Here is a 15,675-nt window from a genome sequence, read left to right on the forward strand (position 1 = left end):
TTCTCGACTGCAATTAGTGTGAACCTTGTATACTTGGTTTATCAACTTAAGTACTGTACGGAAATTTCTGAGCACTTTTATTCACATCTTTTAATCAGGAATCCATTGGAGATATCATCTAATTACCTGGGCTAATACCTTGTGCTTTATGGACCGTATCCTCGCCTTGAAGCCCGCAAGGGTGAAACGCGTTGGCTGCTATAGGTAAACTAATGAATAAAAGGATTCACCACAACATTTAGAGAAAAAAATGTCATTTCTGTCATCGCTTCTTTTCTGTGTTTGTGATTAAACCCTATAAGTGTTGTTTTCACAATAATGCTTCTCACTTTTTGTGCTTATAGACTCTGACTCTCTCTCACTGACTGACTCTCTCTCTCTCACTGACTGACTCTCTCACTGTCTGACTCTCTGACTGACTCTCTCTCTTTCACTGACTGACTCACTCTGTCATTGACTGACTCGCTCTCTCACTGACTGACTCTCACTGACTGTTATACAGGTACTATTTCCCATCCTTCACCCTCCTGTTATTTATGCCCCCCATAAACAAAAAAACCCAAAACAAGCAACCATTCGGACAGGCAAATAGAAGTTGCCAGCATTGAAAGGACAAAAAAAAAACTCAAGACATTATTCATTGTTAATACTTTTTTTTTAATATAGTCGTTCAGTTGTACATAATGCTTTCTTGGTCATATATAAGGTAACAAAAATGCTTCCGACGCTTCTTTATTATAACTTTTCAGCATGCTGCAGAAGTCAATATCTCTGGCTAAACACTTATAAGGTCCTAAAGGCGAGACCTATTGGCTATGCCAATGCTTGTTCTTAATTAGGTGGCGAAAATAGGCCTGGTGTTTGGGGGGGTGGCAACAGGATGCTTGGTATTCTCTTCCTGGGGTCAGAGGAGAGAATGATGGCCACAGAAGGAGGTAGTGGTTGGTTGCAGGACAGCAGGTGGGACAGGGAGCAGAAGGTGAGGCCATGTTTGTGTTGCTTCCCCATGACTCCTTTGCACCTGCATAGCTATTGAAAGTAGGGGCAGATGGTTTAGATCCCCTACCTTCATATGTTTGTAAATTGACTTTCTACCTGCAGTTAGTCTCTGAAATTATGTCCCAGCATTGAAAAACAAAACTGGTTTTCCAGTGCTGTGTTGTCACATCCAATGTGCTAAATTAATTTTGTTGTTTGTGTATTGCACCTATATGCAACATAACATTTTGTATCGGTTAGTGTGAAGGAAGGAAAGCGATTTCACCTCGTCCTTCTGAGGGATACAACTGACAACTCGAGCTGCCCTTTTTCTGTCTATTTGATGTCACTCAGAACCCCTTGGTAAACACACAGCTCCTTTTTTCAATTGACCATCGATAATTATATATATTTAGGCAATTGCTTAGAAAAGTAGTATTCTTTAGAAGGGCTAATACCCAAGAAATGTCATACCATTTCAAAATGAGAGTTGCAGAAGTTTTGTCAGGGAAAACTTAACAGTAGAGCCCTATATATTCTGTCACTTAAGGTTTGCTGAAGGCCATGCTTTCTCTTTTCTTTTTGACGATTACTGCAACATCGTTTTTCAACTTGAAGATGCAAGATTCGAGTTGCTGCCAAAAGTCAGTGAACATGTGTGACTGTTTTTCAGTGAAGAGACGCAACAGATAGAGGCTTTCTTCTTCCTAGAAATGTTAAAAAAAAAATGAGTTTTCTTGAGGCATTTACAGATTCTGTACAAGTTTCTCTTCCATATTGTTCCTTAATACACACTTAATTATCATTTATTAAAGTCCAAGACCAGCATTGTTGTATCATGACTATTTGCAGAGAAGACCTAAAAATGCTAGGTAAACTCCTTCTTACCACAGAACGCAGTTAATTGGAAACGCAAGGACTATACGTCTATAAGCTCTGCTGTAGCCCATAGGAAAATGTATATGTATTTTAATTTTAAAAGAGAAAAAAAATTGCATCATGGTTCAGAAACACTGAATAACATGTCTTCTCTGTTCTGATGCATTTCGTATATGGAATCTAGGTAATACATTTCAACAAATTTGGTATTCTGCAGCTCTTAAATTGACACACATCCCCTTGTATGTGTATACTAATTCGTCCATTATCTCAGAAATACAATTTTTGTTCTATTCCTATTTTCGGCTTCAGTTGTTTGCATTCTTTGAATTTAGGTACCACTTGAAAGTTTAATTCATATGCAATTAAAGTGTGTGTCTTCAGCTAAACTATGGAAAATGGTAGTGCTGGATTTTGTAAGCTAAAAAACTACCTGTTGCTCCTCTTAATGTAATCCTTGGTGACAATGCCAACCCAATATTAACATTGTACTTAAAATCTGAAACCGTTGTGGCCACAACCCAAATACACAAAGCCAGTTGCCAATATTCTTGTTTTACTTAGAGCGATCAGAAGCGTTCTGCAAACTAATTTGTTAAGTTAATTTGGAATATGCTATTACTTCTACATACTTGAATACTTAATTCTCCTTAAATTTGTTCCAATCGTAACAATGTGTATCAATTGATATAGATATTTCCTTTACAAATTCAGTTCCCATTTAGGGGTCGATTCCGATCCGGGTCGGACAGCTCTCTGAGAGCTGTTCGTAGCCTTACCTTGCGACCGACACGTAGCCGGTCCGTCCTGTTGATGAAGTACAATGCGCATAACTGACAAAAACCCGACCGACATGTAGGCTGTGATTCAAGCTCCATTCTCCGTCTGAGCCGTAACTCCTAACGCCGAACCGAGTCGCCCGGAAGCAGTATCCATAGCAGTTTCCACCCTGACAAGTACGATGCGTACTTCCTACGCGCCAGACGGTTCACCACGTGCGGCACGTCACAGCATCCGGAAAAGAAGCATATCCGCTACGATTCGCGCCACAACTCAATCCACGGCGACGAGACGGACCAGCTTGCAACGGGTACGAGACGGATCAATAAGCAGCGTGTATGAGACGAACACATCATGAATCCCATCCCGCAGGTCATACCAGTACTCTACATCTATGACCGGATCAGGAACAGACGCGGACGGCGCAGAGAGTAAGTCAGACACCTACCACACAAACGACACGTACCCGCAAAATGGCACACACACACAGGGGATCCACATCCTGGCCACTAACAACAGCCCACCATAGGGGTTGTATGGCCAGCACCACTACCACCCCTACCCATAGGGGACCTGTTGCCCATCACCCCTGCCACCCCCACTCATAGGGCTTATGTTGCCCATCACCCCTGCCACCCCCACTCATAGGGGACCTGTTGCCCAGCACCACTGCCACCCCCACCCATAGGGGACCTGTTGCCCATCACCCCTGCCAACCCACTCATAGGGGACCTGTTGCCCATCACCCCTGCCACCCCCACTCATAGGGCTTATGTTGCCCATCACCCCTGCCACCCCCACTCATAGGGGACCAGTTGCCCATCACCCCTGCCACCCTCACCCAGAGGGGACCTGTTGCCCATCACTCTTGCCACCCCCACCCATAGGGGACTTGTTGCCCATCACCCCTGCCACCCCCACTCATAGGGCTTATGTTGCCCATCACCCCTGCCACCCCCACCCATAGGGGACCGGTTGCTCATTACCCCTGCCACCCCCACTCATAGGGGACCGGTTGCCCAGCACTACTGCCACCCCCACTCATAGGGGACCTGTTGCCCAGCACTACTGCCACACCCACTCATAGGGCTTATGTTGCCCATCACCCCTGCCACCCCCACTCATAGGGGACCTGTTGCCCAGCACTAATGCCACCCCCACCCATAGGGGACCTGTTGCCCATCACCCCTGCCACCCCCACCCATACAGGACCTGTTGCCCAGCACTACTGCCACCCCCACCCATAGGGGACCTGTTGCCCATCACCCCTGCCACCCCCAGTCATAGGGGACCTGTTGCCCATCCCTACTGCCACCCCCACTCATAGGGCTTATGTTGCCCACCACCCCTGCCACCCCCACTCATAGGGGACCTGTTGCCCAGGACTACTGCCACCCCCACTCATAGGGCTTATGTTGCCCATCACCCCTGCCATCCCTAATCATAGGGCTTATGTTGCCCATCACCCCTGCCACCCCCACTCATAGGGGACCTGTTGCCCAGCACTACTGCCACCCCCACCCATAGGGGATCTGTTGGCCAGCACCCCTGCCACCCCCACCCATGGGGGACCTGTTGCCCATCACCCCTGCCATCCCCACTCATAGGGCTTATGTTGCCCATCACCCCTGCAACCCCCACCCATAGGGGACCCGTTGCCCATCACCCCTGCCACCCCACTCATAGGGGACCTGTTGCCCATCACCCCTGCCATCCCCACTCATAGGGCTTATGTTGCCCATCAACCCTGCAACCCCCACCCATAGGGGACCCATTGCCCATCACCCCTGCCACCCCCACCCATAGGGGACCTGTTGCCCAGCACAACTGCCACCCCCACCCATAGGGGACCTGTTGCCCATCACCCCTGCCACCCCCAGTCATAGGGGACCTGTTGCCCAGCACTACTGCCACCCCCACTCATAGGGCTTATGTTGCCCATCACCCCTGCCACCCCCACTCATAGGGGACCTGTTGCCCAGGACTACTGCCACCCCCACTCATAGGGCTTATGTTGTCCATCACCCCTGCCACCCCCACTCATAGGGTACCTGTTGCCCAGCACTACTGCCACCCCCACTCATAGGGCTTATGTTGCTCATCACCCCTGCCACCCCCACTCATAGGGGACCTGTTGCCCAGCACTACTGCCACCCCCACCCATAGGGGACCTGTTGCCCATCACCCCTGCCACCCCCACCCATAGGGGACCTGTTGCCCATCACCCCTGCCACCCCCAGTCATAGGGGACCTGTTGCCCATCACTACTGCCACCCCCACTCATAGGACTTATGTTGCCCATCACCCCTGCCACCCCCACTCATAGGGGACCTGTTGCCCAGGACTACTGCCACCCCCACTCATTGGGGACCTGTTGCCCAGTACTACTGCCACCCCCACCCATAGGGGACCTGTTGCCCATCACCCCTGCCACCCCCAGTCATAGGGGACCTATTGCCCATCACTACTGCCACCCCCACTCATAGGGCTTATGTTGCCCATCACCCCTGCCATCCCTACTCATAGGGCTATGTTGCCCATCACCCCTGCCACCCCCACTCATTGGGGACCTGTTGCCCAGCACTACTGCCACCCCCACCCATAGGGGACCTGTTGGCCAGCACCCCTGCCACCCCCACCCATAGGGGACCTGTTGCCCAGCACTACTGTCACCCCCACCCATAGGGGACCTGTTGCCCATCACCCCTGCCACCCCCACTCATAGGGCTTATGTTGCCCATCACCCCTGCCACCCCCACTCATAGGGGACCTGTTGCCCAGCACCACTGCCACCCCCACCCATAGGGGACCTGTTGCCCATCACCCCTGCCACCCCCACGCATAGGGGACCTGTTGCCCATCACCCCTGCCACCCCCACTCATAGGGCTTATGTTGCCCATCACCCCTGCCACCCCCACTCATAGGGGACCAGTTGCCCATCACCCCTGCCACCCCCACCCAGAGGGGACCTGTTGCCCATCACTCTTGCCACCCCCACTCATAGGGGACCTGTTGCCCAGCACTACTGCCACCCCCACTCATAGGGGACCTGTTGTCCAGCACTACTGCCACCCCCACTCATAGAGGACCTGTTGCCCAGCACTACTGCCACCCCCACTCATAGGTCTTATGTTGCCCATCACCCCTGCCACCCCACCCATAGGGGACCTGTTGCCCATCACCCCCACTCATAGGAGACCTGTTGCCCAGCACTACTGCCACCCACTCATAGGGCTTATGTTGCCCATCACCCCTGCCACCCCTACTCATAGGGCTTATGTTGCCCACCACCCCTGCCACCCCCACTCATAGGGAAACTGTTGCCCAGCACCACTGCCACCCCCACTCATAGGGCTTATGTTGCCCATCACCCCTGCCACCCCCACTCATAGGGGACCTGTTGCCCAGCAGTACTGCCACCCCCACCCATAGGATGGGTGATGCGCCACACATCCATCATACACCAAAATTAGGTATGTCAGAAAAATACATCCCCCCCTCACATCATGACAACGGTGTGTAGTCTGTGACAAATGCCCACAACAGTGATTATGACTTCGAACATACAATGTAACTACCAGCGCATGTGTGACCAAAAAATGAGTGTGGCCTACACAAGGCAAGCATCACAATAGCACTGTGTCGATGTAAAAATAACCCCCCCCCCCCTTCACTGTGTAGAACAAAAGTTAAGTGTGGGGTTCTTAACTGCAGCAAATGTCGAGCGTTGTGGTGATGGGGTCTAACCCCCCCCCCCCCCCTCATCACAGTGACCAAAAGGTGTCATCATGGTCAAAGCTACAAATGCCAGACAGCATGTATGATTCCCGGTCCCAACACATGAAACACTTTTGGGGAAAACTAGTGGTTATGTCCCATACCCACAGAGATGTGGTGAGGCTAACAGTGCTGTGAAAACAAAACATACTCTTGGCCATGTGCAGACAAGCTCCACACATGGGGGCTGACAATGCATACAGTGTACAGTGGCACAAAAGCAGAAGTGACCATCAGAAAGCATACACGCATCTCGGAAATAGACACACTAATCAAAACAACCTGTGTAGACTGTAGGTGTCAGGTCACAAACTCACATTCCATGCCAGCAATGGCACCTAACAACCAGGAGGAATGTTCAGAATGATGTGACATGACTCACAGGGACAGCAGGGTAAATCACAAAAACAGCATCCAGACATTGGCCAGCAACATGATGAGGAGGGTGCATCACACAATTGAGGGACCTGAGAATTGGACTACAAGACCAACGTAATGTGGAAGTGTGACCAGGCCAAAATACTGCAATTAGCATGTCAGACATAGTACACAGATTATGCATGGACTTACCCCCTCCTTGCTGCTGTCTGGCCTTCAGCTGCCTATCCTGGTCCGGGAAGACCACCGCCAGTATCCGTAGCATGTGGGGGGTCAGGGTCCGGTGTCTTCCCCTCCTGCGAGGAGGTGACAGCTTCAGCAAGACTCTTGCGATCCTCTGGGTCCAGCCCCGAAGGTCCTGCCACCTCTTCTGGCAGTTGCGGATCTGGCGCTTGTAGATCCCCACCGAACGAACTGTCCGGGCGATGGTCAGCCATATCTCTTGCTTCTGGTGGGCATCAACCTGTGAGGATGACAAAGTTAAAAGTCCATTAACACGCATGCCCCATATTTGTGCTGCACACATTTGGATATACATGTCATCATCACAAAGGGAAATGAGTTACACAGGTGGTGCAACCATGGAAAAGGACACATAACCTGAATGTCTGACATATTAACAATGCCTGGGAAGTTTAAGCAAGCACAAATGCACTTTAGCAGCAGAACACCTGTTCATTACATGTACCTACACACTTTGGGGGATAAAAGTACTCAGTGAGAATGCTTGCCACTGGTGTACACACTGCTAGTACTGCTAGTCAGACAACATGCATAATTCGGAAGGCAGTGGACTGCACACTCACCTGATCCCTTGGTTTTCCATACAGCTTGCAGTACTGTGGAAGGAGCCCGTCCAGCAGGGCCTGGTTCTCCTCCTCAGTGAAGGCTGGGGCCCTCTCCAGAGTACGTGCCATAGCAGGAGCCAGAGGATGCAGAGACAGTAGCAGTGGTAGCAGGGATGTGGTCCAGTAGCATGTAGTGCAGGCAAGTGAGCTCCCTGGGGGCCAGCCAGCCTTATATCTGTGCTGCAGAGGCAGACTCTGTGCCATCTGTCCCCAGTGATAGGTCCATCACGGTTGCATTCTATGAACCTGGCCAATCCATGGAAATGTACGACTCCTACACGTCTTCCGCATCGTTCAAATCTTCACCTTCATAAAACCCTAGGAATTGCAACATTGTTGTAGGCATCCAACTGAATTTCCAGCGCACAACTCGTACAAGTTTTGAATCCGCATCCGTCTCTATGACAGTGCAGAGCCAATGGGTGTGCCTGGCTCGGTCAACTGACTGTACAACGCGTAGTTTGAAAATACACATGCACCCGTCTCCATACGATTCAATGGCCAAGGCGTACGCCTGTCTCGGACCATGCCTGCCCGACGCGCATGCATGATAGTCACCCGCGTCAGACCTCATTGCAGTCAATGACAAAGCATACGCACGGCTCGGTCATGAACCGTGCAATGCGTACACATTGTCACCTACGTCGGACCACATTGCAGTCAATGACAAAGCGTACGCTCGGCTCGGTCATGAACCGTGCAATGCGTACGCATTGTCACCCGCGTCAGACCTCAATGCAGTCAATGGCAAAGCGTACGCACGGCTCGGTCATGAACCGTGCAATGCGTACGCATTGTCACCCGCGTCGGACCTCATTGCAGTCAATGGCAAAGCGTACGCACGGCTCGGTCATGAACCGTGCAATGCGTACGCATTGTCACCCGCGTCGGACCTCATTGCAGTCAATGGCAAAGCGTACGCACGGCTCGGTCATGAACCGTGCAATGCGTACGCATTGTCACCCGCGTCGGACCTCATTGCAGTCAATGGCAAAGCGTACGCACGGCTCGGTCATGAACCGTGCAATGCGTACGCATTGTCACCCGCGTCGGACCTCATTGCAGTCAATGGCAAAGCGTACGCACGGCTCGGTCATGAACTGTGCAATGTGTATGCATTGTCACCCGTGTCGGACCTCATTGGTGTGACTATTTGACGGCTTCAATACACAATTACTTGCCAGGGACACATGTGCACACATACCACACTACAGCATTGGCCACACAGTGTCCCATGGCATGTAAGGCTGCATTCCCTGTGTGTTGGAGGGGGGGCAACATTTGGTTTGTTGTGTGGCACTTTTGTTCAGCCACTCCCAGGCTGTGCACGTGTTCATGGGGGCATAATCCTTTGTGTGTTGTGCACATTACCACTGTGATGTGCAACTGTACAGTAATGGGCATGAGTCACGGACACAGTTGCAGGTTGGATATGTTTAGGACGTCACATACACCCTGAGTCCTGGGGGTGATGGCATGTACGTCACAGTGAGACCTGTAGCCACAATTCAGATGTGCACCCACAGTCTGTGTGCATGTTGTGTCTCAGATGTGGATGATCAAATGTGCCCAATAGGAGACAGTCTCCACATCCATGTGGTATATGCAGCAACCTTGATGGTGAGTGTGTGTCTAAGAGACGTACATGTAGGGCCTGCAGGGACAACAGTGGCCACTACCTGTGGGACTCACGCTTGCCTTATGGTGTGTACGTTGTGCGCCATGTCCATGCCAGTGTCGATGTTGCAATACAGGGACCCTGGGTATCTGCATGGCAAAGATCTGTGATGCCTGGGAGACATCAGGTCTCACGTGTCTCTATAGTGTGTGTTTGTAACATCACAGCAGTACATAGGTCGGGTGACACAGTCCAATGATTGGCCATTGCACTACATGGGACTTATGTGGACATGTGGAATTGAGATGTGAGGTGATGGTCATGTAGGTGACATATGTGTCCATGACCAACAGCACACACCTCAGTACATTGTGTAATGTCATGATGTATCATGTGATATTGTGCCTGGTCATGGCCGCATGGGTGGATGAACCGACAATCTTCCTTTGTTCATCTCTGTTCTACAGGGCACCAGCTGTCCATCGACCGTTCCCAGACTTTCAAACCATGCAGGAACGCGACTGCATCCGACGGTACTGCTTCACCAGGCCACTGATTGAGGAGTTGGCGGAGCAGTTGGCGCCACATCTGCTACCTCGCCGGACATACCCTACAGCACTGACCCCAGAGGTGAAGGTGATGGCAGCCCTGCACTTCTTTTCTACTGGTACCTTCCAGTACACTGTGGCTACAGCAGGTGGTATGTCGCAAACTATGTTTAGTCGTGTGCAATGCGATGTCTTGGAGGGGATGTTGCATTTCCTTGACCTGTACATCAAGTTCCCTAACCCAGCTGAACTCCCTGAAATAAAGGATGCCTTTTATACACTGGGGAGGATGCCGAACGTCATCACATCTATTGATGGTACACATGTGGCCCTGATACCACCACAGGCACATTAGCAGGCATACCGGAACAGGAAACATTTCCACTTGATCAATGCTCTGGTGGTATGTCTTGTAGACATGTGTATCACACATGTGTGTGCACGGTTCCCTGGTTATGCACACGATACCTACATAATGAGGAGTAGTTGCATTGCAACGCTGATGTCACAGATGCCAGATCAGCGTGCCTGGCTTGTCAGTGTGTACTGACTGTTTACCATTGTGTGTGTTTAGCAATGTTGTATTCCGCACTCCTACAAAACTTAGCTACTTCATTTGTTTGTGTATAGGTGACTCCGGATACCCCAACATGCCGTGGTTGCTGACACCACTCAGGAACCCTGTGACACCAGCTGAGATGCGCTACAATGAGGCACATGGTCGGAGCAGGAGGGTGATTGAGCGGACATTTGGCCTCCTGAAAAGCCGCTTTCGCTGCCTGGACAAGACCGGAGGGGCCCTCGCATATGAGCCTGCAAAGGTGTGCAAAATTATCCTTGTATGCTGCATGCTACACAACATGGCAGTGCAGAAGAAGGTGCCTCTCATCCAGGATGACGATGACCAACCTCCGCCACCTGTGGAGGATCCCAGCCTGGGCCACGATGCCAGTGATGATGAGGATGAGGGGTGACGTCCGCTCACAGCTCATCAACAACTTCTTCACCTGAATGTGAGTTTCCAGGGTTGTTATGTCAATGTATGGAGTTAGCCTGGAATGTGTTGTGGCTGCTCTGTTGCTGTCTGAGTGTCTCTGTGTGCCACTTGACTGGATGCGTGCAGTGATGTGTCCATTCAGGTGGTGTGTACTCCACAATTGGGTAGCACTGCAAACTTGTTTCTGTGTAGGTTTATTGTGACATGTTTTGTGCATGTGTATTGCATTTCTCTCCTGTTCTGCTGTGCTTTTGACTGTGTCTTGTGTCTGTCCTTCCCAGGGTAATTTTCCTGTTGTTTGGTCAACACTGACCCCCAACACCCAGAATCCAACACCAGTGTGGGAGTAGTCATTTGCCATCAAGTGATGTGCCACACACCCCTGGACTTCAATTCTCAGACACTCTGTGACCGGGTGTCCACCGTAACGTACAATTGCCTTGCAACTATTTTAGAATAAACATGTTGCTGATGTGTAATGAACCTGTGCTATGCTTTGTTAGGTGTGTTGTCTGTCTTCCCACATCTGAGTGACATTTGCTTACCTCACCTGTGGACTTGTTACCACTGACTGTGGATAGGTGTATTGTCTGTGCATACCTATGTGTTTCAGGTCAACATCATTGTGTGGGATGAGTAACATGGCCATGGTGAGTATGTGTTGTGTTGCCATAGTGGTGTGTCTCCCTCACATGTGTCCCATCACCATGACTCACCTAACGTTGGTCACATTGTTGTAGTATTTGGCATGCTCTGTGTTGTTTAGCAGATCGACATCTCCATGACACATGACAAGTTGGAATCACAACAGAGGCAAATATGGTGTACTGGTGAGTTTATTTTCGGACATGTGTGAGGAAAGTGCACAGGATGGTGGGTGCTGTACATTGGGTTTTGAATCCAAAGTTCACATTAGAGTTGGAAGTGCTGGTAGATGAAATGTCCAGAGTAAAGTCCACAGTCCTCTGCTACATTGGACCAACATGAACCCTCCATGTCATGTGGGCGAGTTGAGTGCGATTGAACAAGGTGAACTGGTTGCGCACAAAGAACATTGTACAGAACAGGTTTAGAGGCCCTGGGGGATGTGCTGGGACATTTGCCTCTCACATGTCCTTCTTCGGACGACCCCTCTTCTTTTTTGGGGGGGGGGGATCCTCAGGTGCAGGCCTATGCGGTGCAGGGCACTCTCTGCCAGAGTCCTCCTCCCTCCCTGTGGCGCTGGCAGATGGTGTTGCAACAGATGTTGTGGCCACACAGGGAGGTGTGGACAGGTTTGTGCTGATCTGGCGGAGGCATTGGAGTATGTCCCAATGCACCGCAGTAATGGCATCCCACTTTGCCTCCATGCGGGCATGGTGGGCAGCCTGCTCCTATTGTATGTCCTTGAGGATCCACACTACCTGGCCAAATCCTCCAGTGCTATCCTGGTACGCATCTATGATGCGTGCCAGTTGGGGGTCATCATGCAGTCCAGACCCCTCTGCAAGGCGCGCCCTCTGCCTCCTACCCCTCCAAGCACCCCTATCCACACGGGTAGGACCAGCGCCGTGCTGCACAGGTGACACTGGGACCCCTTGGGTGGTGTTGCTGGTGGTGTTTGCTGTAGCTTCAGGGCGTCCTGTGTCCCTGTGCTGTGAGTGTTCAGTGGCCTTGGTCTGTCCGTGTTGGCGGGGGTGCCCTGTCGGTTTCCAGGTGCTGGAGGCGTGGGTACAGGGGGTGCAGATGTTGATGCTGCTGGTGCTGCATGATGACTCACACCGGAGGGGCCAGGTTGGTCATCATCCGAAGAGGACAGAGACAGAGTCAAACCAGAGAGCTCAGTGTCCACCAGAGTCTGGGACTGGGAATCCTCATTTGGTGCTGGCTCCCCAGCACCACCTGTGTTTGGAAGAGACACACAATGTAAGTTATGTTTCTACAGGCATCAATGGTTCACAAACATGAGATATTCTACTGTACGAACGGATGCCTGCCTGTACACTGCTTTTCCTGGCTTGTCATGGACAGAGATTGATATTGTTGTAGCACATTGCCCAGCCATAAAGAAACATTTCAATGTGCATGTCGAAGTGTGTGCATGCCCAGCTCATGGATAGATTTGTCTGTACATGACCATTGCTACTCAAGGGCCATCACGTTGCTGACACAGGTGTGTCATCCCTGTACACATGTGAGCTTTAACAAGGACATACGTGCTATTCCACTGGGAATATGTGGTACTATTGGGGCATGTGTGGTAGCAGAGTTTGCTAGTCTTTGTGTGCCACATTGGTGTATTGATACAACATGGTCACAGTCCGGTATGCCTGTGACCTCTTTGGAGGAAGTGTTTTCTTCCAGTGTTCCTAGTTCCCATCTCATTTCATACAAGTGCTGATGTCACCATCGAGTCTGGTGCTGAGTTTTGTACGTGCATATGTGATTTGACTTGTCAATGTTCCACATGTTGACATGGATTGGGCAAGGTAGCACTCTGGCTTTTCAGTGTTCATGAGAGTGAGGGCCGGTGGAGAGTGTGTTGCAGTTTGGCTGCTGTGAGTAGCATGTCTCCTCCAATGCTGTCCATGTTTGACCTTGTGTCTACAGTGTCTGTCAGTGAGTGGTGCGTTGTGTGAAGGATGCCTATGTCCCAGCACGATGTACGGGTGGAATGCAGCTCACAACAGCACCGAGTGTGAATGTGACCATGCTATGGTGTCGGCTATATTGGTGTGTCCATTCCATTCACTGTCAGATGTCCCCTGTCAATGATGTATATGTGAATTCCTGTGTGTTTTGTACAATGTACCATACACATTTGTCATCTGCAAGACACACCTCCCCAGCCGGGCCAGGGGGCACCCCTGGACACTGCATCCCCAGACAATGATTTAGAACATATGGTTGCAATGGCTGTGTGTGCGACCGGGTTTTGTTTGGTCAGTGCATATGTGTGATTGTCAGCCACATCATTTCTCAGGCCCAGTGTCAGACATCTTGACAGTCCCTTCCCCCTCCCTGTGGGGCGAGCATGTGTCAGTGTGAGCTTGCTGGGCCATGTGGGTGGGTGGAGATAGTCTGTGACTTCAATTTCCATCATGCTCTTGTATACACCCCCCTTCCCAGCATGCCCATACTTCCTCCCTCTTGACTCTGCTTCCCTGTGAGGGGGTGTGACAGCAATGGCAAGATGGCTGACTATGAAGTCCTGGTGTTTGTTGTTGCCCTGTTCCCTGCAGGGCCTTGTGCTCCCCAGAACAGAGCCCAGTGTCAAACATCTTGTCAGTCCATTCCCACTCCCTGTGAGGCGAGCATGGTTCAGTGTGAGCTTGATGGGCCATGTGGGTGAGTGGGGATTGTCTGTGAATGCAACTCCCATCATGCTCTTGGCTACACCCCCCTTCCCAGCATGTCCATACTTCCTTCCTTTTGACTCTGCTTCCCTGTGAGGGAGTGTGACAGAAATGGCAAGATGGCTGACTGTGAAATCCTGGTGTTTGTTGTTGCCCAGTTCCCAGCAGGGCCTTGTCCTCCCCACAACAGAGCCCAGTGTCAGACATCTTGTCAGTCCGTTCCCACTCCCTGTGAGGCAAGCATGGTTCAGTGTGAGCTTGATGGGCCATGTGGGTGAGTGGGGATTGTCTGCGACTGCAACTCCCATCTGTCTGGCTTTGTGCCACTGACTTGTAGGTTGGTACATGTCATGACACAGTTACAAGTCACTATGAGATGGCAGATATTGTGTTTGTCTGACTAGCATACACATCTTGGGATGATTATCTATTGGTTACTGTGGCTTTGCTGCGGTGCATGGTTTCACTGTCCCCTTGCCACACAATATTGGGTATGTTGTTTGTGTTGTTTGTTTGTGTACGCTCTCTGGTGGTAGGATGTCCCGCACCTTCTCCTCCAAGGTCCTGAAGTAGACTGGTTTGGCAGGAGGGCCACAGCCGGTGCACTGACTCAAGGCGTGATCTTTCTCGATGAGTTTCTTGACCCTCCTGCGCACGTCATACCACCTGTTCTGGATATCGTCCTTTGTGCGCCTTGCTGGTGCTTGTGCGTTCACCTTGTCCACAGTCCTCGCCCAAATCTTTGTTTTCTGTGACATGGACCCCCATGTCACAGAAAACAAAGATTTGGACCAATGTACCAAACAAATGTTGCTCTACTCTGATGATCTCGTCTACCAGCACTTCTAACTCACTATCTGTGAACTTTGGATTTTTCTTTGGGGGCATGGTGATGTGTGGTGGTGGTGAGTGATGTGTTTGTGAGGGTGCAAGTGAGGGTGGGTTAGTATTGGTTTAGCTAGCTGTATGTGTGCGTGCTTTTGGTGAGGTGCTGATGGTGTGTGAGTTGTGTGATGGGTGAGTTGTGAGTGTCTGTGGTTGCTGTGTGATGATGTTTGCTGCTGGCTGTGTCTCCTATTTGCAAGGGATCATGGTAGTGATTGAAGTCCTTTATATAGGTGGAGTTGTGGGTGTGTCTTTATCCCAGTTTTTTTTTATTTGATATTTATTGGCTTTGTCATTGCTTGTTTGGTCCTTTTTTTGTCTTTTTTCCTTTGGGTTTTCTAGGCATGAAGGAGACATTCTTCTGATCGAGACGGATGCTGATGTTGGCTCGTGCGGGCTTCTTCGCCTCGTTCACGCTGACTATCTTCTGTGTTTCATACGCGTCGGTCGCGGAGATCTCTATTACTTGTGGGCCAGGTTTTCTGTGCGTGTCGGTCATGCGGCTTGGTCTATGTGCGAGTCGGTCTGGTTTTACACGCATTGCATCGTACTGCATGGGTCGGACATAGCGGGTACATGTCGGTCGGGTTCATTCTGGGTTTGTGTCGGTCGGTGCAACTCATGTCGGTTTTCCGGCCAGATCACTATTTT

The 15,675-nt window shown here is 50.7% G+C and overlaps 1 protein-coding gene across 1 annotated transcript in view; it reads right to left on the bottom strand.

Moving 5' to 3' along the window:
* Positions 1-659: 659 nt before the first annotated feature.
* Positions 660-15,675, bottom strand: part of LOC146821397 (kinesin-like protein KIF28) — a 777,435-nt gene continuing 762,419 nt past the window's right edge. The window contains exon 28 of the mRNA XM_085609842.1: positions 660-1,685. Coding sequence (XP_085465968.1) covers positions 1,524-1,685 — 162 coding nt within the window. The 3' untranslated portion in view covers positions 660-1,523. The remainder of the gene's footprint in view (positions 1,686-15,675) is intronic.

Source organism: Triturus cristatus, chromosome 6 (genome assembly GCF_964204655.1).
Source record: "Triturus cristatus chromosome 6, aTriCri1.1, whole genome shotgun sequence".
Lineage (NCBI taxonomy): Eukaryota > Metazoa > Chordata > Amphibia > Caudata > Salamandridae > Triturus > Triturus cristatus.